The 23,588-nt window shown below is 39.2% G+C and overlaps 1 protein-coding gene across 1 annotated transcript in view; it reads left to right on the top strand.

Moving 5' to 3' along the window:
- Window positions 1-23,588, top strand: part of esama (endothelial cell adhesion molecule a) — a 168,459-nt gene that overhangs the window by 133,486 nt on the left and 11,385 nt on the right. The window contains exons 2-4 of the mRNA XM_061961891.2: window positions 16,521-16,672; window positions 21,436-21,637; window positions 21,727-21,882. Of these exons, the coding sequence (XP_061817875.1) occupies window positions 16,521-16,672; window positions 21,436-21,637; window positions 21,727-21,882 (510 nt within the window). The remainder of the gene's footprint in view (window positions 1-16,520; window positions 16,673-21,435; window positions 21,638-21,726; window positions 21,883-23,588) is intronic.

Raw genomic sequence — 23,588 nt, forward strand, 5'->3', positions numbered from 1 at the left:
TTTTTCCTTTTATTTTCCTTTAGTTTGCAACAGTTTTTCCAACCAAGAAACAGCTTCTTTTTTCTTCTTTAGTCTTTTTAGCAGTCTTTAGCAGTGTTAATAGACTTTAGTTTCTTTAGCTGTCATTAGCTATCTTTAGTAGCCTTTAGTAGCCTTTAGTAGCCTTTAGCTTCTTTAGTAGGTGAAAAACCTTTAAGGACAAAACACCACAAGATTAACATGCTGTAAAAAATCAATCAATTATCAATCCCATAATTTACAACTATTAATTAGGCTATCAAACTCTTAACCATTAAACAAGTGCAAGAAAATGGACACATCTTTTCCCTTTAAGTTAAAACAGATTTTAAATAAATTGTCTCAACATAAATGCACCAAGATACATATAAAATACATTTAACACCAGAAACACAATAGATAAATGCAACAGAAAACCCAATATGCAAATACATAAATACCTAACCAATTAACCACCTATTTAGATACATATTTAAAATCCATATTCAATATAAATATATTATTAATTTAGCAGTGAAACACTCAATCTTAAACGCTGTCTACTGGTAGAAAAATGCCCCTTTTTCTACGCCCTCACCAACACAGTTAAATCCAACACTTTAAATTGAGCGACTTCACCCTCCTGATGAAGCAAACTGCTCCAACATTTATCAAACTAAGCAAAGAATATCAACACTAAACAACAGTTACATAACACACTGTGTGTATTTAGCCTCCAGACTAAGCACACCCCCCCCCCCATCTCACCAGCGCAACAGGTGCGCCACACCCACGAAGAGAAATATTAAATCTTACATACTTTTGGCACAACTCTGAGTTATCTGTAATGAACTAAACCTTTTTCCACTCTGCGCTGGCGTCTTTTGTCCTCCTTGATTTGACACAGCGGTCTAATTACCAGGCTCGCGCACCAGCAGATGAGACAGGAGTGCGCCGCGTTATACCTGCGCGCGAACGTAAACTGATCGGCTCTGATTTTATAAGCCGACTGGCCGAAATAATGCCGAATTATATACATTTCCTGGGGTTGCCTAGGTGAATAGGGATGCGGATGTGCTCTAAGATAAAATATAATTTTATTAAGTGGGGTTTGGCTGGTTGCTAAACAGCCACGGTTGCGAGCTCGCGCTTCAGCTGACGAGACAGCTGTTCACCGCTACAACATTATTAGGCCGTTTATTGAAATACTCCCACACTTTTGACGACTTTTGGCGTGCTTTTTTTCCCTCGCTCGCACCGCTCGCATCATCTGCTTTGCGCTCCGCCATGACGGCAGTGTGACGTAAATATGCGACGCGTCGAAGCATAAAAACGACGTCGACGTATTTACGTAACCGATGACGTCGACGCGTCGTTTCAGCCTTAGATCACACACAATATATGTTCCTTAGTGTAAGAAATACTGATTTAATGAAAAATATTATTATTTTGTTTATATTCTTCCGTTTTGATTTGTTAAGGTTTGAATGACACATGGGTTTTTATTGCGTAATAGACATGTCCAGGTACTGTATAGACCAGGGGTGCTCATTACGTCGATCGCGAGCTACCGGTCGATCTCGGAGGGTATGTCAGTCGATCACCAGCCAGGCATTAAAAAAATAGTCCTAAAAATGAGCGATCATAAATCTTCACTATGACGTCACTTCCGTCACTTGATTGACATTCACGGCACCCGAGGGTCTTCTGAGATGACGCTGGCTGCTGCCAGCTCATTAAAATTACCGACTGGAAGGCGAGAAGCACTTTATTTCAACCGACTCTGGCGCCGTACCTGTCGTCAAAACTCCAAAGACCGACTGCACAGTTGCACAATAAAAGCGCTACTTCATCCTGCCTGCGCTACCAAAATAAGAGTCTCAGAAAGCTGGCGTGCACAAGCTAGCAAGCTACGGAGTTTGCCGACAATGTATTTCTTGTAAAGTGTATACAAAGGAGTACGGAAGCTGGATAAATAAAATGCCAAAAACCAACCACTTTCATGTGGTATTGGACAGAAAGGAGGACTTTTTTTCTCCTCCATTCGAAAATGCGGACCTTATCAGCACTACTGTCTGATTCCAATCAATGCAAGTCATCACAATCAGGTAATACACCAACTTATATTCTTGTCTTCATGAAAGAAAGGAATCTATGTGTTAAACATGCTTGTATTATCTTTAAACACTTTTAACTTATTAACAATATTAACTATATGTGTTAAACATGCTTGTATTATCTTTAAACACCTTTAACTTATTAACAATATTAACTATATGTGTTAAACATGCTTGTATTATCTTTAAACACCTTTAACTTATTACCAATATTAACTATAAGTGTTAAACATGCTTGTATTATCTTTAAACACCTTTAACTTGTTAACAATATTAACTATGTGTTAAACATTCTTGTATTATCATTAAACACCTTTAATTTATTAACAATATTAACTATATGTGTTAAACATGCTTGCATTATCACTAAACATCTTTAACTTGTTAACAATATTAACTATATGTGTTAAACATGTTTGCATTATCTTTAAACACCTTAAACTTAACAATATTAACTATATGTGTTAAACATGCTTGTATTATCATTAATCACCTTTAACTTGTTAACAATATTAACTATATGTATTAAACAAACATGTATTTTCATTAAACACCTTTAATTTATTAACAATATTAACTATATGTGTTAAACATGCTTGTATTTTCATTAAACACCTTTAATTTATTAACAATATTAACTATATGTGTTAAACATGCTTGTATTATCAATAAACACCTTTAACTTGTTAACAAAAACATATGTTTCATAAATAAGTAAATATAAATTATATATATGAATAAGGTAGATCCCCACGACTTGATCAATTGAAAAGTAGCTCGCCTGCAGAAAAAGTGTGAGCACCCCTGGTATAGACCTTCAGAGCTATCAACAAGAGAGCAGGTTGACTGGCACAATTGAATATCTTAGTTAATAGCAATGTATATATTCATTTCTTTACTGGATATTTATACTGCACACAACAAACCAGTAATACTCTTCATCGACACAATTCATAGAGGGAAAAAAAATAGCATCTACAATTTAATATTGTCATTTGTAAGAAAAAAAAACATCCATTGTCTACCGCTTGTCCCTAATGATATTAAAAGCACATTTTAAAAGGAAACATATCTTGTGTCCAATTGCATTGTATTGTATTGTATTGTGTGACAATGTTTTTTTTACAAATTTAAATTGGGGTATGACATTTTTAATGGGGAAAGATGTTCCTGTCTCTTTCATGGTAGCATTTAAGCTAGCTAGCTATTAGCTTGGGTCTCCAGAAAATGAGCAGTGTCACCGGTCCGTATGTTGATCAAAGTGTGGTAATCAATTAGTGTTTTACGTTTTTGTTTTTTTTAAACATTATATTTTTTTATTGCAGTTTATCATTAATTGTAAAATTCCTAGTATAATGACAGGCCAATCTGTCACAACAGAAAATAGTTTTACAGGTTTTTACCTGGTAGAGCTTGTAAAATGTCCATGAATAAGGTATTTAGGGGATTCCAATTCAAACAACAAACTATAGACGAGGGATGTAACGATAAACGGTGTTATTGATAACCACAATTAAACTCCCGACGAGTATTATTGTTTTAAATTAAAATGATGGAATAATCGTGATTGATAACTGCACTTTGATAAACTCATAGACTGACTTGTGCCAGCTTGCTCGTTTAGTGGCTCAGTGGTCTTGTGGTTGGACTGTACGCCCTGAGATCGGTAGGTCATGAGTTCAAACCCCGGCCGAGTCATACCAAAGACTATAAAAATGGGACCCATTACCTCCCTGCTTGGCAATCAGCATCAAGGGTTGAAATTGGGGGTTAAATCACCAAATGATTCCCGGGCGCGGCCACCGCTGCTGCTCAGTGCTCCCCTGTGGAGATGAGTCAAATGCAGAGGATCATTTCACTTTTAACTTTAAATGTTTACCTGAAAACAAGGGACGTTATTGTCTTTCCCTATTAAGAAACAACATACCCCAATCTAAACGTATATGAACACATTGCTGTCGGAGTAACTGGAAATTCAGTTTTGCACATTGAACTTACAAGCTGTGCTCTCTTAGACCAGAGTGATCATTCTATACTCCAAGGAATATGAGGCGGGGGTGCGACTAAGGACCGCTGAACAGACCAGGAAACAACACGAGAAATAATAAATAATATTAGATTAATTTTTTCACGCACTTTTCATTCACAGTACAAACAAATATTTAAAACAATAACATATTAGCCATTAAAACAGATAAATAATGATAAATGGGTTATACTTGTATAGCGCTTTTCTACCTTCAAGGTACTCAAAGCGCTTTGACAGTATTACCACATTCACCCATTCACACAGACAGATAAACTACTATGTGTATTATTATTTTTAGAGCACATTCAACAGTAATTTTCATAACGTTACATCCCTAATCAATAGTATCAATACCAAAGGTGAGTGCAAAGCACAAACTCTGAGGAAAATCTAGCACCAGTAATTTGCTCGGTGAATAATGTTGAGAAACTGCAACATAAGTATTGATTACATCAAACTAGTATCAATGGTTTTGGTACAATTAATATTTGGATTGAATTGTGCAACACGAGGCGTTTATCAATGTTTGTTCCCCACTGATTTTTGACAAATATGCAGCGTCTTGGCTTTTTTTGGAGCTAAAATAGCTCCAGACGTGATCCACTACGTTAACGCAATAGGCACTTACCTAGGTAAAAGAAAGCATAGTTCCCACAACCGGGTATCATTTAGAAAAGCTTTTTTTCTGTTAATGATATACATGACCTCAAATGACTGATGTATCAAAGTATTGATATTTAGATTTGAGAATTATGCACATCCCTATGGATGTGAATAATACTAAAACAATAGCAGTTGTTTTCTGCAGTGTGAACATAGCCTGAGATCCATAATCATTGATTGTTGAAACTGCAAAGGACAACCTACCAAGCTTATTTTTTATTTATGCTCACCTTTTCACCTGCAGGCAGGAAGCATATTATTGTTTGCTTAGCATATTTGCACTCTGTTTGAATCAAATAATCTCCCTGACTGCCTCCCACATCTTTTTATTTGATCTTGGGTATTTTTAGGACCATCATCACACATGGAGGTCAGAAGTTAACATCAGTGTTGGGTAAGCTACATTAAGCTTTACTACACTGATGTTACCCACCAGAGAAATTGCTAAGCGACAATAAAATGACAAAGGCCGCTTAACTGTCATGATCTCACATGACAGTTATCATTGGTGTCTTGTATTGTGTATTATTTCCTTTGCAGTGCTCTTATTTTTCGTTCCACTTCCTGGTTGCTTCCAGTTGCCATTTGCGGCGGCATGGTTCAGTTGGTAGAACAGCCCTGCCAGCCACATGAGGGATCTCGGTTCGATTCCAGCTTCCCCTATACTAGTTACTCCCGTTGTGTGCAGGACTTCCCTGAAAAAAAGATTCTGAATCTCAATGGGACTTTCCTGGGTAAATTAAGTTAAAGTACCAATAGAGTAGAAAAACAAGTTGTCTTTATATTAAAGTTATTATCAAATACATCTGATGAATGACACCAAAATACTTTCAAAGTTTGCGAGTAAATAGATATGATCAAAATAGTATAAATCTCACAGAGATTTCTATGAGCCATTTTGAGAGAAAATGAGCTTGCCAGACACGTGATCGATCGTGTGACATAGAGGTAGGAACCGCATATCCCTTCCCCACCAACAACAATGTGAGAGCCAACAACGATTACTTTGGGAAAAAAATATGATCCAGAGACTTAAATTGTTGATTCTGAATATAAGGAGGATGATTTAAAGTTTTAGAAGCTCTGCTAAACAAATCCAGCTTTAGTGAAACACTAAACATCATGTAGCAGTATTGCTAAGTGCTAAACAAGAAATACAAACCACAAACATAATAAAACGATAGCTTCCTGTACAATGTTTGCTCTCGCTGCGGTGACGACTGATAGGATGTCCATATCTTCCTGTTTAGATGAACAATTAATCATGATGCACACGAAATGTGTGTGTTTGTCCCCATATCCGGGTATACATTGAATGTCACAGATGAACAATTTCAAGATTGATGGCTAAATCCTCCTAATATCCAGATGAGAGGCATATTTATAATCTAGTATAACTTTGACGAGCTGAGACGCATTGATGCGTGAGCAGCAGTACATCGCGGCCAGCTCACAGTAAAAGCAGCAGAGGGATACTTAGCTGTGTGTTATCAACAGTGATGGGCAAGCTACTAGGAAAATGTAGTAAGCTAAGCTACAAGTTACTCTCCATTCAATGTAGCTAAGCTACAGAGGGTGCTATATTCCCATTGTCATTTTTATTAGATATGATGTTAATAATCTTGTTACGGGGCTTGACGTAAAAAGCACCAATTTGAAAATATCACCTTATTGATGCTTCAGATCATCACCATATTCATGAGCTAATTAGCATGACCATTGAAAAAAATAGAAACACTTAATCTAATCAAAGCAGGATGTAAATCTAAATTGAGAACATTTTGAGTTATTTGCAAGGTCACTTAAAACAGTACTTCCTATCCTTTGAATGTTTGACACATTCTCTCTGACTTTTCCTCCAAAGAGCCTCCTTACTGCAATCGTTGAAAAGCCTTTCCACTGTGACTCATTATATTTATTCTTAAACCTCCTTCTGTCATCTTTACATGTCCGCTGGTCCAAACTCCCAACTTCCCATCCGTCAGTCAAACACCAGACTTGAGTTCTGCCTCTCACTCCCTTCAGGGTCCAAACAGCAATCGAGCACATGCGTCTTTCTTTTTTAATTCTTTTTTTAAAGCATCTTCCCCCGCAGAACATCTAGTTTCAAACGCTCAATTTTGTTTTCACGAGCTTTGCACTTAATTAATGCAATTATCAAGGGAGTTTAGCCTACACATTCACTCTTTACCGACACTGATCTGCTTCATTTGTCTCCACAGTGGCAAGGAAACTGATAGGTACACCTACGCACCTCAGATCTTGTTCCATGGGTATTGTTGCTGTACTTTCACCATTTAAAGGAGCAATTAGAGACACGTGGAGCACCAATTTCTATTAATTATACAGCCGGATACTCTAACCTCAGATTCAGGAGGAGCAGTCTACATGTGCTTTGCGGACTTGGAGAAGGCATTTGACCGTGTCCCTCTGCAAGTCCCGTGGGGAGTGCTCATAGAGTATAGGTTATTAGACCGCCTGATTGTGCAGGCCTTTCTATGTATGATCAGTGTCAGAGGTTGGTTCGCCGGCATTAAGTCGGACACCTTTTTCGGGGACGGTTGGACTCCGCCATAGCTTCGTTTTGTCACCGATTCTGTTCATAATTTTTATGGACCCAATTTGTAGGTGCAGTCCAGGCATTTAGGGCATCCGGTTTGGATTGAGGGCATTAGGTCGTTGCTTTTTGCAGATGATGTAGTCCTGCTGGCTTCATCCGGAGCAGAATCTTCAGCTCTTACTGGATCGGTTTGCAGCTGAATGTGAAGCGACTAGGATGAATATCAGCACCTCCAAGTCAGAGTCCATGGGTCTTGCTCGGAAAAGGGTGGAGTGCCATCTCTGGGTTGCGAACAAGATCCTGCTCCAAGTAGAGTTTTAGTACCTCAGGGCCTTGTTCACGAGTGATGAAAGAGTGAGTCGGGAAATCAACAGGCAGTTCAGTGTGGTGTCTGCAGCAATGTGGATTGGTCCGTCATGGTGAAGAAGTAGCTGTGTCTTAAGGCAAAGCTCTCACTCTATCGGTCGATTTACATTCCTATTCTAACCTATGGTCATGAGTTTTGGATTGTGACCGAAAAGGACAAGATCAGAGGTACAAGCGTCCAAAATTAGCTTTTTACATCAGGTGGCGGGACTTTCCCTTAGAGATAGGTTGAAAAGTTCTGTCATTCAGGAGGAGCTCAGAGAATAGTCTTTGCACCTCCACATCGAGAGGAGCCAGATGAAAGGGTCCAGGCATCTGGTCAGGATGCCCCCAGGGAGGTGTTTGGGGCACGTACGAACGGTAGGAAGCCACGGGGAAGACCCAGGATACGTTGGGGAGACTATAGGCCCCTTTTCACCGCAGGAACTTTTACGGGAACTTTACCCGAGTAATTAAAGTTACCCCTGTGTTTACACCAAAAATTGATTTAGTTGATTTAGTTCTTCAGGAAGTTTTTCGGAGTTCGGAGTAGGTGGGATTTTTTGTAGGTTCCTGGAACCTTATCTGGGGCGGGCTGTACTGTCAAACACTTTTGGGCGTGTTCCTAAAACGTATTTTTCGAACACACGACTGTCATTACAGAATGCTAGACGACTTGTTTATTTCTTATTTCTTATGTTTTTCTATTACAACAGACTTGACAATGAAGAGAAAGAAAAAGGAAAATACATTTGGCTTGCAGGAACTTGTGTGGGACATCTTTGTGCTGAAGAACGCGCATCAGTGGAACTATCTTGCAGTTTTTTACTCAGCTGTAGTCTTTAAACTCCATGCAGTTTATTGTTGTTTATTATTTTTTACAAACTTCATTCCGATACGTTAAGCTACGAGAAGTTGACAGACTCTATTAAATGTATTTACAGAAGCGTATGAAGCCAGACTCGAAGCAAAGACCTCAGCTGCTTACTACTCTGAGACTTCTTTGGATGAATGGGAAATAAAGGAGGCTAGTGGAATGAAGATGAATGACATCAAATGTTAACTATTTACTTTATTACATGTTGTAAAAATAGTCAGTGACACTCCATATGTGTAGTTATTATCTTCAGCCCGAGTGAACAGAATGCTAATTCTAACAAGCTAATGCTAAATCCGAAGTGTTTGTGTTGACGGCGTGAGATAAACATTGACATTTATTATTTATATATCGTTAGTTACAGCCGAAATGGACCAAAAGCCTGACCCTCACGAATTCATCATATACTGAGACAACAACCTTCTGACTGTTGGACATTGCGGACAAAAGCCAGATTTTTTTATGAACAATTCGGTACATTTTATTTTCTAAATCATATTGTTTTGTAAATTGTTGCTTTGTATTTCATTTACTTACTTATTAGTAAAAGAACTGTGACCTAATATTGTCTGTTTATTTACATGGTATTAGTATGGAAATATACTAAACCACTCCTCCATACAGCATCAGGCTGATTTGTATTAACTACCCCTAACCATGCAATGCAATGCGGTGGAAACATAAACCACAGACCTCTACAGGAACCGGAACTTTTGGTGGAAAAAGGGCTTAATGCTGTTTCCTTGGGATCCCCTGGGAGGAGCTGGACGAAGTGGCTGGGGAGAGGGAAGTCTGGGCTTCTTCACTAAGGGTGCTATCCGACCTCGGATAAGCGGAAGAAGATGGATGGATGGGTATACAGAATAATGGAATGAAAAACTATTTGATGATTTACAATTTATCAATAATCAATCATTTAACCAAAATGTGTGTGGTCCCCACTTTGGTGCTGGCTTACACAACATCAAGACTACTGCCGCTTATAGCGACTCCGAAGGGGACAAGCGGTAGAAAATGGATGATTTTGAGCCCAATTCCCTTCTTCTCACCAAAGTCAGAAAATTCAGATTATCTGGTGTCACTAAAATGTACCCCGACTGATGCCATTTATCAATTTTTTTTCTGCTTTTCTGGGTTCGATTTGCAGGGGCAGCAGTCTCAGTATGGAAGCCCAAACTCCCCTGTGTCTAATCGCTAACTGAAGAAGACGGTGACCAAACAACAAACATTAACTAGCTTGCTCACCGCGTAGCGCAGTGCTTCTCAATTAATTTCTATTACGCCCCCACAGAAAAAAGAAAACATTTCACGTCCCCCGACAACTGGAACCATTTGATACTGAAAAATAAAATTGGACAAACTCAATAAAAAACAATAAATTAAATTTTTATACAACAATAACTCAGCAGCACAATATATGAAACACTTTAACCCACAAAACAAAAAGTAATAAAACAATGTGTGCTGTTTTTTAATAAGAATGAGGAAGTCAGAATGAATGGCTACAATGAGCACACTTTGTAGGGCACAGCTTTTTCAAAGCAGGGTTTGAAATATGATAAGCATGTGTGTGGAGTTTGTATGTTCTCCCCGTGACTGCGTGGGTTCCCTCCGGGTACTCCGGCTTCCTCCCACCTCCAAAGACATGCACCTGGGGATAAGTTGATTGGCAACACTAAATTGGCCCTAGTGTGTGAATGTGAGTGTGAATGTTGTCAGTCTATCTGTGTTGGCCCTGCGATGAGGTGGCGACTTGTCCAGGGTGTACCCCGCCTTCCGCCCGATTGTAGCTTAGATAGGCTCCAGCGCCCCCCGCGACCCCAAAGGGAATAAGCGGTAGAAAATGGATCGATGGATGTTCCCTGGGGTCACCGCTTATCCTGTTGGGAGTCGCAGGTAGCTGGCAGCTGACTTCAGACAAAAGGCAAACGATGCCCTGGGCTAGTCGCCAGTCCATTACAGGACACATATAGACAAACACAGTCCAGACTCACATTAACACTCTCACTGGGTGCAGACTCAACCCACGCTGCATGCAATGGAAGTCAGGCAAGCCAACCACTAGTGACAAAATTAGGAAAATATCAAATCAATCAATCAATCAATCAATGTTTATTTATATAGCCCTAAATCACAAGTGTCTCAAAGGGCTGCACAAGCCACAACGACATCCTCGGTATAGCCCACATAAGGGCAAGGAAAAAATCACCCCAGTGGGACGTCGATGTGAATGACTATGAGAAACCTTGGAGAGGACCGCATATGTGGGTAACCCCCCCCCTTCTAGGGAGACCGAATGCAATGGATGTCGAGTGGGTCTAACATAATATTGTGAGAGTCCAGTCCATAGTGGATCCAGCATAACAGTAAGAGTCCAGTCCACAGTGGGGTCAGCAGGAAACCATCCCGAGCGGAGACGGGTCAGCAGCGCAGAGATGTTCCCAACCAATATACAGGCGAGCGGTCCACCCCGGGTCCCGACCCCGGACAGCCAGCACCCCATCCATGGCCACCGGATCTGTGTGTCTTCCCCTCCACAAGGGATAGGGGGCAGCAGAGGAGAAAAGAAAAGAAACGGCAGATCAACTGGTCTAAAAAAAGGGGGGCTATTCAAAGGCTAGAGTATACAAATGAGTTTTAAGATGGGACTTAAATGTTTCTACTGAGGTAGCATCTCTAATTGTTACCGGGAGGGCATTCCATAGTGCTGGAGCCCGAATAGAAAACGCTCTACAGCCCGCAGACTTTTTTTGGGCTCTGGGAATCACTAATAAGCCGGAGTTCTTTGAACGCAGATTTCTTGCCGGGACATATGGTACAATACAATCGGTAAGATAGGCTGGAGCTAGACCGTGTAGTATTTTATACGTAAGTAGTAAAACCTTAAAGTCGCATCTTAAGTGCACAGGAAGCCAGTGCAGGTGAGCCAGTATAGGCGTAATATGATCAAACTTTCTTGTTCTTGTCAAAAGTCTAGCAGCCGCATTTTGTACCAACTGTAATTTTTTAATGCTAGACATAGGGAGACCCGAAAATAATACGTTACAGTAATCGAGACGAGACGTAACGAACGCATGAATAATGATCTCAGCGTCGCTAGTGGACAAAATGGAACGAATTTTAGCGATATTACGGAGATGAAAGAAGGCCGTTTTAGTAACACTCTTAATGTGTGACTCAAAGGAGAGAGTTGGGTCGAAGATAATACCCAGATTCTTTACTGAGTCGCTTTGTGTAATTGTTTGGTTGTCAAATGTTAAGGTGGTATTATCAAATAAATGTCGGTGTTTAGCAGGACCGATAATCAGCATTTCCGTTTTCTTAGTGTTGAGTTGCAAGAAGTTAGCAGACATCCATTGTTTAATTTCATTAAGACACGCCTCCAGCTGACTACAATCCGGCGTGTTGGTCAGCTTTAGGGGCATGTAGAGTTGGGTGTCATCAGCATAGCAATGAAAGCTAACACCGTATTTGCGTATGATGTCGCCTAGCGGCAGCATGTAAATACTAAAGAGTGCAGGGCCAAGAACCGAACCTTGGGGGACTCCGCACGTTACCTTAACATAGTCCGAGGTCACATTGTTATGGGAGACGCATTGCATCCTGTCAGTAAGATAGGAGTTAAACCACGACAAGGCTAAGTCTGACATACCAATACGTGTTTTGATACGCTCTAATAAAATATTATGATCGACGGTATCGAAAGCAGCGCTAAGATCAAGAAGCAGCAACATAGATGACGCATCAGAATCCATCGTTAGCAGTAGATCATTAGTCATTTTTGCGAGGGCTGTCTCCGTAGAGTGATTTGCCCTGAAACCGGATTGAAAAGGTTCACAGAGATTGTTAGACACCAAGTGTTCATTTAGCTGCTGTGCGACAATTTTTTCGAGGATTTTCGAGATAAACGGAAGGTGGGACACCGGCCGGTAGTTTACCATGAGGTCAGGATCGAGGTTAGGTCTTTTGAGCAAAGGATGAATAACCGCTTTTTTGAATGCTAGTGGAACAGTGCCAGAGGAGAGTGATAAGTTTATAATATTTAGCACTGATGGACCTAATAATACAAAAAGCTCCTTAATAAGTTTCCCAGGAAATGGGTCAAGTAAACATGTTGTTTGTTTTGTCCCATTGACACATCTTAACAATTCCTCTAATGTTATTTCATCAAAGAGAGAGAAACTATTTTGGAGGGCGGTATCCTTCGTAGATACAGTCGTATCTGTGTTAATAGAACCCAGTTGTAGCTGCGATGCATTGTCTTTAATCTCCTTTCTAATGAGTTCAATTTTCTTATTAAAGAAATTCATAAAATCATCTGCTGAGTGGGTGGAGCTACTGGGAGGAGTCCCTTGTTGGGTTAGCGATGCTACTGTACTAAACAAAAATTTCGGATCATTTTTGTTGAGGTGGATGAGATTGGAGTAATATTTAGCTTTAGCTAGGGTAAGCATGTGTTTATAAGTTGTTAAACTATCACTCCATGCTTGATGGAAAACCTCAAGTTTAGTAGCGCGCCATTTGCGTTCCAGCTTTCTACATGATAATTTATGGGCTCTAGTTTCTTCTGTAAACCATGGGGTGCGCCTTTTAGGGGCTCTTTTAAGCTTTAGCGGTGCTATACTATCAATGGTGTCGCGCAGGGCGTCGTTAAAGTTGTTAGTGAGGTTATCAATAGAGCCGACATAGTTTGGGAATGGTGCCATTACCGAAGGCAGTAGGCCAGCAAGAGTCATCGTTGTGGCAGCATTAATGTTGCGGCTGCTATAGTAGTTATTATTATTAGTTTGTTGACAATGAGTCAGAACTTCGAATTTTATAAGGTAATGATCGGACATTACTTTAGTATACGGGAGTATCGTAACTTTGGAGGTGGTGACACCCCTGACCAGCACTAGATCTATCGTATTTCCGTTGCGATGCGTAGGTTCATTTATTATTTGTGTAAGACCACAGCTATCAATTATAGTCTGGAGCGCCATGCACTGAGGGTCCGATGGGGTATTCATATGGATATTAAAGTCCCCCATTATGATTATATTGTCGGCGTGCGTCACTAAATCAGCAACGAACTCTGAAAATTCACTGATGAAGTCCGAATTGGGTCCTGGGGGGCGGTAGATAACAGCCAGGTGGAGAGGCAGCGGTGTGACAAACCTCATAGTAAGCATCTCAAACGAGTTATATTTATTATTTAGGTTCGGGGTAAGATTAAAGTTTTTATTGTGGATGAGTGCAACTCCCCCACCCCTTTTAATGGGACGGGCAATATGCGCTCCCGCATAGCCAGGAGGAGACGCCTCACCCAGCACAAAGAAATCGTCTGGTTTGAGCCAGGTCTCGGCGAGACCAATAACGTCAAGATTATTGTCTCTAATGACCTCATTAACTAATAACGTTTTGGAAGATAATGATCTTATGTTTAAGAAGCCCATATTATAGGTAGTGGGCTGTTTTGAGGAGTTTTTGTTGAAATTATCCGTAGTAGCAATATTAATAATGTTGTGTTTATTATGTGTAGTGCAATTTAAATAATTACGACCATATCTAGGAATTGATATGACGGGAATTTTCCGATTGTTTGCTTGATGCTGTGATAAACCGAACGCATCATAACTTGCCACCTCAGTAGAGTGCATGTCTACTTCTGACACAGAAAAAACATTTTTTAAGTTGTGTATTGTTCTAAAATAGTTGCTATGTGTGCAGGTATTATCCAGCCTGGCGCTGGCTAGTTCTATTTTAACTAACTTCTCACCCGGACTAGCGCTTCTTTGAGGATTAGCCTTTCGCTTTGTTGTTAGCGATAATAAATAACTTTTAACTAGTGGATAATCTATCCGTAGTTTTCCATCAGGGTGCACGGTGTCACATTGCCGCCTTTCGTAGCGTCAGTCAAGGTATTACATCAAGGGTGACGCACTCCGTTTGTTTATTGACTGATCGGTTATTAATAGCGTCTTGGCCTTTGCAAACGTAAGAACACATGTAACAGTACATGTATTAGTAATCTAATTTTTAAGTAATAATGGTGTATGCAGGGTGTCTCGCATCTTTAAAAATCCATTAAAGATGTGTACGTGTACTCATACTATATATGGATTTTACAGCAGATGTACAGTATTTGTATTTAGCTGCTTCAGCTGGGTATGTGCTTATCCATTGAAAATCCATCCATCCATTTTCTACCGCTTATTCCCTTTGGGGTCGCGGGGGGCGCTGGAGCCTATCTCAGCTACAATCGGGCAGAAGGCGGGGTACACCCTGGACAAGTCGCCACCTCATCGCAGGGCCTCCATTGAAAATGACAATATAATTTATTTGACCTTTGACCTAATTAGCATAAGCGACACCCTTTTGGATTGCAGTTTGCAACTTACACATGATTGCAACATTTCTGTCAGTAGCGAACCATTCCCAGCAGCGGCCTCCCTAATTGCAAATAGGCAGGCTAATTAAGTATGCACAGTGCATGTTCTCAAATGTCAAGTATCACTATTTTGCAGTGCAGTGTAAGATGACGAGAGCTAGCTAGATTGACATCTACTGTATTAGCATTTGCCCTATTAAAATGCATAACAACGTATTAACACACACACCTATAGTCAGTTACATGCATACATAATTACACAGCCATGTGTATACATATACTCTGTGTTGACTGCAATTCAATAGTTCTAATTACGTGACTTTCAATCAAACATCATTTTATTTGCCTTGTAAGAGCAGATTGTATTTGATAAGATTGTTATAAGATTCACAAACACTGTAGTAACAGCACTCAAAACAACAATAAGCAGAAACGCTCAGCGCAGAAGTACTTTTTTAAATAATAACAATTAACTGACAAGATTGTGAAATAATGCAATATTAAAGACTTATTTCGGTAACACTTTAGTATGGGGAACACATATTCACCATTAATTAGTTGCTTATTAACATGCAAATTAGTAACATATTGGCTTTTAATCAGTCATTATTAAGTACTTATTAATGCCTTATTCTGCATGGCCTTATTATACAACCAGTAAGCCATTAACTAAGAGTCTTCCCTAAATAACCTCAGAATTATTGCTTATTAATAACCCTAACCCTTATATGTTCCCCTAGTGTCCAAATAAGTCTATATTAAGTCTTTGTTACCTTAATAAGCAACTAATTAATGGTGAATATGTTCCCCATACTAAAGTGTTACCATTATTTCATATGAAAAAACAACCACAACATAAAAAGGTGGAAGAGGAGCTGTGTTTGTAGGTCTGTGCTGCCCCTTCCTGGCCAAAGATATACAGGGTGTGCCTGAAGTGTGGACACAGGCGTAAATGCACATACTGTACTGTGTTTGTGTATATATATATATATATATATATATATATATATATATATATATATATATATATATATATATATATGTTTATATACATATATATATATATATATATATAAATGGGTTGTACTTGTATAGCGCTTTTCTACCTTCAAGGTACTCAAAGCGCTTTGACACTACTTCCACATTTACCCATTCACACACACATTATCACACTGATGGAGGGAGCTGCCATGCAAGGCGCTAACCAGCACCCTTCAGTATATATGTGTATGTATATATATATATATATGTATGTATATAAACATATATATATACATATATATGTATATATATATATATATATATATATATATATATATATATACATATATATATATATATATATACATATATATATATATATATATATATATATATATATATATATATATATATATATATATATATATATATATATATATATATATATATATATAGTCGTCTTTCATCATTATAAAGCATTAACGAGCCTTTTGTGCACTCATGCGACAAAACCAAATATAGGCAAGAAGAATTCAATGATTATCTGTAACAAGTGCAATTTTTCCTCCATGTGCTTTCAGGCATATGGGCACAGATCGTGATGCCTCAGCCCAACATGGATGTGATTCAGGGACAGATGGTGGTTCTGAAGGCCTCATACAACTCAGCACCTTTTAGTGACTTGAGCACCAACACCATTCTCTGGAACCTTGTGACCGACAGCACTCAGCTGGTAAGGAAGCAAATTGCTCGCATTGATTTTAGAGGAACCACCAAAGTTAAACACAATCTTTCTTTGTAAATTCAACCTAAGTTAAGTAAAACTACTCACTAATTCTGGGTAAAATACTGTCATCAATTTAAACTATTATGGATAGATGTAATTTTGCAATATCTATTCACAAGGCATAATATCGATTTTGTTCACAAATCTACCCGGAGCGCACTTGAGGGCTGTCACTGTCGGGAAAAACCAAGCATATCAAATTTGCTGTTTGTTACAGCCTGTCTGACAGGGCTAACAAAGTAAGAGTCCCAGAAGCATAGCTTACAAATTTACTGTTATTATTTTGCACATGAAGAAACAATACCTTAAAGGGGAACTGCACTTTCTTGGAATTTTGCCTATCGTTCACAATCGTTATGAGAGACAAGAACACATCAATCAATCAATCAAAGTTTATTTATATAGCCCTAAATCACAAGTGTCTCAAAGGGCTGCACAAGCCACAACAACATCTCGGCTCAGATCTCACATCAGGGCAAGAAAAAAACTCAACCCAATGGGATACAATGAGAAACCTTGGAGGGGACCGCAGATGTGGGCTGGGAAACTGTCCATCGAGTGAGTCACACTTTATGTCGACCATGATACATGCAGCACGCCATGCGTGTTATTATAACTACAGTACGTAAACTGTCTGACTACCTCAGCTGTGTATAAACTAAAGATTAAACCTTGGCTAATACTTCACAGATACTGGAAAATTATTGTTCATGTTTTTTAGTCAGTACAGATTGGAGTTCCATTGCAGTGTTGTGCATTATAAACTCAAACACGTTTTGTGCTGACGTAGAGGCTACCTTATCTCTTTCCGTAACAAGCTTTTTTAATGGCTGATACCGTAGCACGCCGATGCGCTACTACGCTAGAAAAAGAGTTCCTCAGTGTTCCCTCTTACAATAACAATGATGCTTCAGCTTGGTTATGATACAGGTACGGAACATAAATGAAGTATTGTTGACAGTTTTTGAATGCATTTTTAAAATGATTTAGAGGTAGAATTGATTGCTCTCATTAGCTGCATTGCTAACCACCTAGAACGAAAAAAGACAACAAAAATTTCTCTTCATGTCTCTCATAATGATTTTGAACTATAGGCAAATTTCCAAAAAAAAAAGTACAGTTCCCCTTAAATGCAGTGGTCTTAAATAGAGGTACTGAAGAGAGGTTGTGAAATGTTTGGTTGATTAGGCTTTATTTTAAATGTTGTGTACATTCCCCAAGCAGTTTTTCCACAAATTTAGACATTGTAATTAGAGATGTCCGATAATATCGGACTGCCAATATTATCGGCCCATAAATGCTTTAAAATGTAATATCGGAAATTATCGGTATCGGTTTCAAAATTATCGGTATCGGCTTCAAAAAGTAAAATGTATGACTTTTTAAAACGCCGCTGTGTACACGGACGTAGGGAGAAGGACAGAGCGCCAATAAACCTTAAAGGCACTGCCTTTGAGTGCCGGCCCAATCACATAATATCTACGGCTTTTCACACACACAAGTGAATGCAAGGCATACTTGGTGAACAGCCATACAGGTCACACTGAGGGTGGCCGTATAAACAACTTTAACACTGTTACAAATATGCGCCACACTGTGAACCCACACCAAACAAGAATGACAAACAGATTTTGGGAGAACATCTGCATCGTAACACAACATAAACACAACAGAACAAATACCCAGAACCCCTTGCAGCACTTACTCTTCCAGGACGCTACATTATACACCCCCCGCTACCCCCTCCCACACACACACACCTCAAGCCCGCCACCCCCCAACCCCGCCCACCTCAACCTCCTCATGCTCTCTCAGGGAGAGCATGTCCCAAATTCCAAGCTGCTGTTTTGAGGCATGTTCAAATAAAGAATGCACTTTGTGACTTCAATAATAAATATGGCAGTGCCATGTTGGCATTTTTTTCCATAACTTGGATTGATTTATTTTTGGAAAACCTTGTTACATTGTTTAATGCATCCAGCGGGGCATCACAATAAAATTAGGCATAATAATGTGTTAATTCCACGACTGTATATATCGGTGTTGGTTGATATCGGTAACGGTAATTAAGAGTTAGACAATATCGGATATCGGCAAAAAAGACATTATCGGACATCTCTATTTGTAATGTAGTTCTGACACCATACGTAATGTATTTTACAAGTTTAAACACGCCCACTAATAGTCAGGGCCGGCCCGTGGCATAGGCCGTATAGGCAAATGCTAAGGGCGCCGTCCATCAGGGGGCGCCACGCCAGTGCCACAAATGTTGGAGAAAAAAAAAAGAAAAGAAAAAGTTGGTACTATTATTTCTAAATACAAAAAATAATCCCACGTTAATTAAAATGCAAAGTAAAGCCTATTTAATAGAAATATTATTTGTTACAACATTACAACATGACAAAACAGATGGAAACTTGGAAAAGCATGGAGGCATAAAACTTCTTTGTATGTGGCTGGGTCAAGGAAATTGGTATCGAAACTCTCCAGGATAAATATGCATCATTTTTGCTCGGGTAAGGTTGCATTTCATGATTTAATTTTGTGTCTACTGCCATGTTTGTTGTTGTTGCACCCGCCGTTTACAAGTAGCGTGTTTTTCCCCGTCTTTATCAAAATATAACTATCGATGTCAACATTGTGTATGTGCTGAAAGCTTCATTTATGATTGTTGCCTTTAGTAAAAGCTTCACTCTTTTGCTTTCTTTTATTTAGACACGCCGAGTTGATGCTTTTCGAAACACTTGTAGCAAACGTGTTTAAAGAAGTACAAAAACATTAAGATAATACTAAAATGGGAAGTAATAAATGTTAAAAGCTTAGCAAACAAACTCACTGCACACTCATTCATTCTTCAACTCTGCTCCCTTAGACTGGAGTGTGTGCTGCTTTTGTAGTCGTCGTTTTGTAAAATCTTGCACTCTTCCACTCATTGTAATTACCTCTCGAGGAACTCTCAAGAAGTGTTCATGCTTTTCGCAATTTGAACGATTGATACAACCAAAAACAACACAAGCATAAGGCATTTTCTCTTCGAGAAATGCTTAATGGTGCCTAGTACCCATTGAGAACAGAGCAAGCTTGACCACCATGCATATTTAATGGACAGGAAGTGAGACGGACGTGACGTCGGTAAAATCCAAGCAATTAGCGGCATTATGCTGTATTATTTGAATATGTTACTATTGCACAATAACAAAGTACATTAATGACCAGAATGATATAAAACACAATTGTGTACAGTATATACAAGTTGGGGTCCCCAATCCATCCCTCCATCAGTTTGGGGGTCTTTGGCCTGGAAAACGTTGGAGACCATTAGGTTAATGCAATGCATAGCACCGTATTTTTCGGACTATAAGTCGCAGTTTTTTTCATAGTTTGGCCGGGGGTGCGACTTATACTCAGGAGCGACTTATGTGTGAAATTATTAACACATTACCGTAAAATATCAAATAATATTATTTAGCTCATTCACGTAAGAGACTAGACGTATAAGATTTCATGGGATTTAGCGATTAGGAGGGACAGATTGTTTGGTAAACGTATAGCATGTTCTATATGTTATAGTTATTTGAATGACTCTTACCATAATATGCTACGTTAACATGCCAGGCACGTTCTCAGTTGGTTATTTATGCATCATATAACGTACACTTATTCAGCCTGTTGTTCACTATTCTTTATTTATTTTAAATTGCCTTTCAAATGTCTATTCTTGGTGTTGGGTTTTATCAAATAAATGTCCCCCAAAAATGCGACTTATACTCCAGTGCGACTTGTATTTGTTTTTTTCCATCTTTATTATGCATTTTCGGCAGGTGCGACTTATACTCCGAAAAATACGGTAATAGAAATGTTGCTATACAAGTACATTTGTACTTACGATTTCAAAATTGCACTTTTAAGGCTTTTGAGAAAGTCCAAAGTTGTTAATGGTGAAGAGAAAAAGCAAAGTATACATGTATTTTGTAAAAAAAAATTGATACACGTTTAATCTTTAAGTACATATCCAATTGAATTGTGATTATTTAATTTACAATCTTATGAATCAAAACCAAATTGATTTGGTAAATAAGCCATGAAACACGTAAATTGAAGAGGAGGGTGTTTGCATAGCTTTACTGTCATCCAGTGGTGTTATTACTCAATATTCTTTATATCAGAAGAGTAATACATAGTTGTTTTTTATTTTGTTTGGTTATTGTGTAGTATTTACTTAGTTTTGCTCAACCATTGTTTGTATAAGGAAGTTTAAATATTGTGTTGATATTGTTGAACTCTCACCATAAATGCATAGAAAAATGTACATTCAATACATGTGATTGGTATCGGTATTGATATCGGCCGATCTAACTCATGGATGATCGGTATCGAAATCCCTAATTATTATTACATTTCATGGTAAAGTCTAATTTTAGGAAGTGGGGACAGGCAACAAAAGCTTAAAGTAGTTTCAATTAATGTTTTAAATGGTATTTATAAAATTAAATTAAATTAAATCAAATTGCAGGACACTTTTTATTTTTTACAGTTAATTTTATTGCCCATTTATACATTTTATTTCCAGGGGATGCAAATGAGCGATTCAGTGGAATTATGCTTGAAGTGATTCTACCTGAGGAACACAAACAAGTCCAATGCAATTTTTTTTCTGTCAGGTCATAAACCCACAAAAAAATGAAATATTTCCATGTTTCTTGTTTCAGATCATCTCTTACACAAAAGGCTCGATGAGCGTGGGGAGTTCCCAGTTTAAGGGCCGGGTTGGGTTCACCTCTAGCATGCCCTCAAGTGACGTGTCGCTGTACATCAACAACACCCAGGAGTCTGATTCAGGACGCTACCTCTGCCAGGTCATCATTCCAGACAACCCTGGCCTCACCGCTGAGCTCAGTCTGGATGTCAAGGGTGAGACGCACTAGGACTGAATGACAAGAGTTTATTGTACAACGTGACAAAATGATAATAACACCATGACCACTCTCTCCATCCCTAAGTGCCCCCTGCTGTTCCGAAGTGCAGCTTGTCAGGGAAACCAGTGGTGAAAGGGAACGTAACTCTAAACTGCAGGTCCAGCAGTGGGAAGCCAATTCCTTTGTATAGGTGGAGGAAAACAAGTCCCACCTCTGAGGTCTTCTTTTCACCGATGCTCGGTAAGCTGAGCCCACACACTTTGATTTATTGATATGTTCAGTCAGTGCAGCCGACTGTCTTTAAGTGAAAGTAGAGTGGTATTGTTTTTTTAGGTGACACCTAGTGGCCACAATAATTCATTTATTTAAGCTCATGTAAATTCAGTAAGTTGAATGATGCGGACACGCTTGTTACTGAATACGTTCTAATACGCTTTTGCCTTTGACACTTTGTACAGTATGTGTAAGTAATATGCAACTGTAAATATTTAATACTTTTTTATATTGGCAAATGTGCTGTTTTAGACTGCAATATTGTTCAATTAAGGAAGGGGCGGTGTGGCGCAGATGGTAGAGTGACCGTGCCAGCAACTTTTTTTTCCAGGTTTCCAGGTTCAATTCTAGCTTCTGCCATCTTACCATTATGTCCTTGGGCAAGACACTTCACCCACCTTGCTGCTGATGGGTCGTGGTTCGCGCCTGCATAGAAACTTCCGAAGCGTCTGAGTGTGTGTATGAATGGGTGAATGTCATGTATAATGTAAAGCACTTTGGGTATCATTCCAGCAGTGACGTGCAATGAGGTTCCTGACTGGTGAGGCACTGACTTCATCACAGTCAGATTTACAAACATATGAACCCTAAAGAGTATCTTATTCACCATTTGATTGGCAGCAGTTAACGGGTTATGTTTAAAAGCTCATACCAGCATTCTTCCCTGCTTGGCACTCAGCACCAAGGGTTGGAATTGGGGGTTAAATCACCAAAAATTATTCCCGGGCGTGGCGCCGCTGCTGCCCACTGCTCCCCTCACCTCCCAGGGGGTGAGCAAGAGGATGGGTCAAATGCAGAGGACAAATTTCACCACACCTAGTGTGTGTGTGACAATCATTGGTACTTTAACTTAACTTTAACTTTACACATACAAACTGTAGCACACAAAAAAAGCACATTTAATAAAAAAAAACGTTGTTATGGTCTGACCTTTACTTATAAGTGCGGGAACAGTGGTGTTCGTGTTGGAGGAGTTGTGAATGAATGAAATATGAAATCCGTGTTGCAGTCTGCAGGTGTACCTAATGTTGTGTCCCTGCAGTCGTTCATGGCTCCTCCGGCGCGAGCATTGTTGTTTTTGCACTTTTTGGCTTCTTGTTAAGTGACTTTTTTTGGGTGGATTCGGTCTTGCACGTGGAGGGTTTGGGTGTGGGCTTTGGTTGGTGTGGCGCTCCCGTCGGGGGGTGCACTTTGCGGCGGGGGGTGCAGTCTGCGGCGGAGGTGCATTAACCGGCACCAGGAGGCGGGATTACGCGAGCCTCACACAGTGCGTCTTCGCAGCAGTTTTATGATTGCTCAGCACAAGAAATACGTTACACACATACAGTTGTTGACAAAATACACTGTACATTATATACCTCAGCTAACTAAACTATGGAAATGTATAATATAATTCATAGAGCAATACGGTCTCACTGCACAGCAGACCAGCAGTTAGCCGAGTCCGCAATCCATGGTGAGGCACAATTGAGTGACGTGCCTCAACTGGCTGCTGATCACCGCACCGTCTCTTCTCAGTATTTGAACGGCAAATGTGAAAATTCAGCGATTTTGAATAAAAATAATCGAAAACTGGTGAAGTTAAATGGAAAATAATTTTATAGTATAATCACTGGATACATATAACAATTTAATGATTTTTTTTTCTTTTTACATTTTTTTTCTTTCCATGC

The sequence above is a fragment of the Nerophis lumbriciformis genome, linkage group LG09, assembly GCF_033978685.3.
Source record: "Nerophis lumbriciformis linkage group LG09, RoL_Nlum_v2.1, whole genome shotgun sequence".
NCBI lineage: Eukaryota > Metazoa > Chordata > Actinopteri > Syngnathiformes > Syngnathidae > Nerophis > Nerophis lumbriciformis.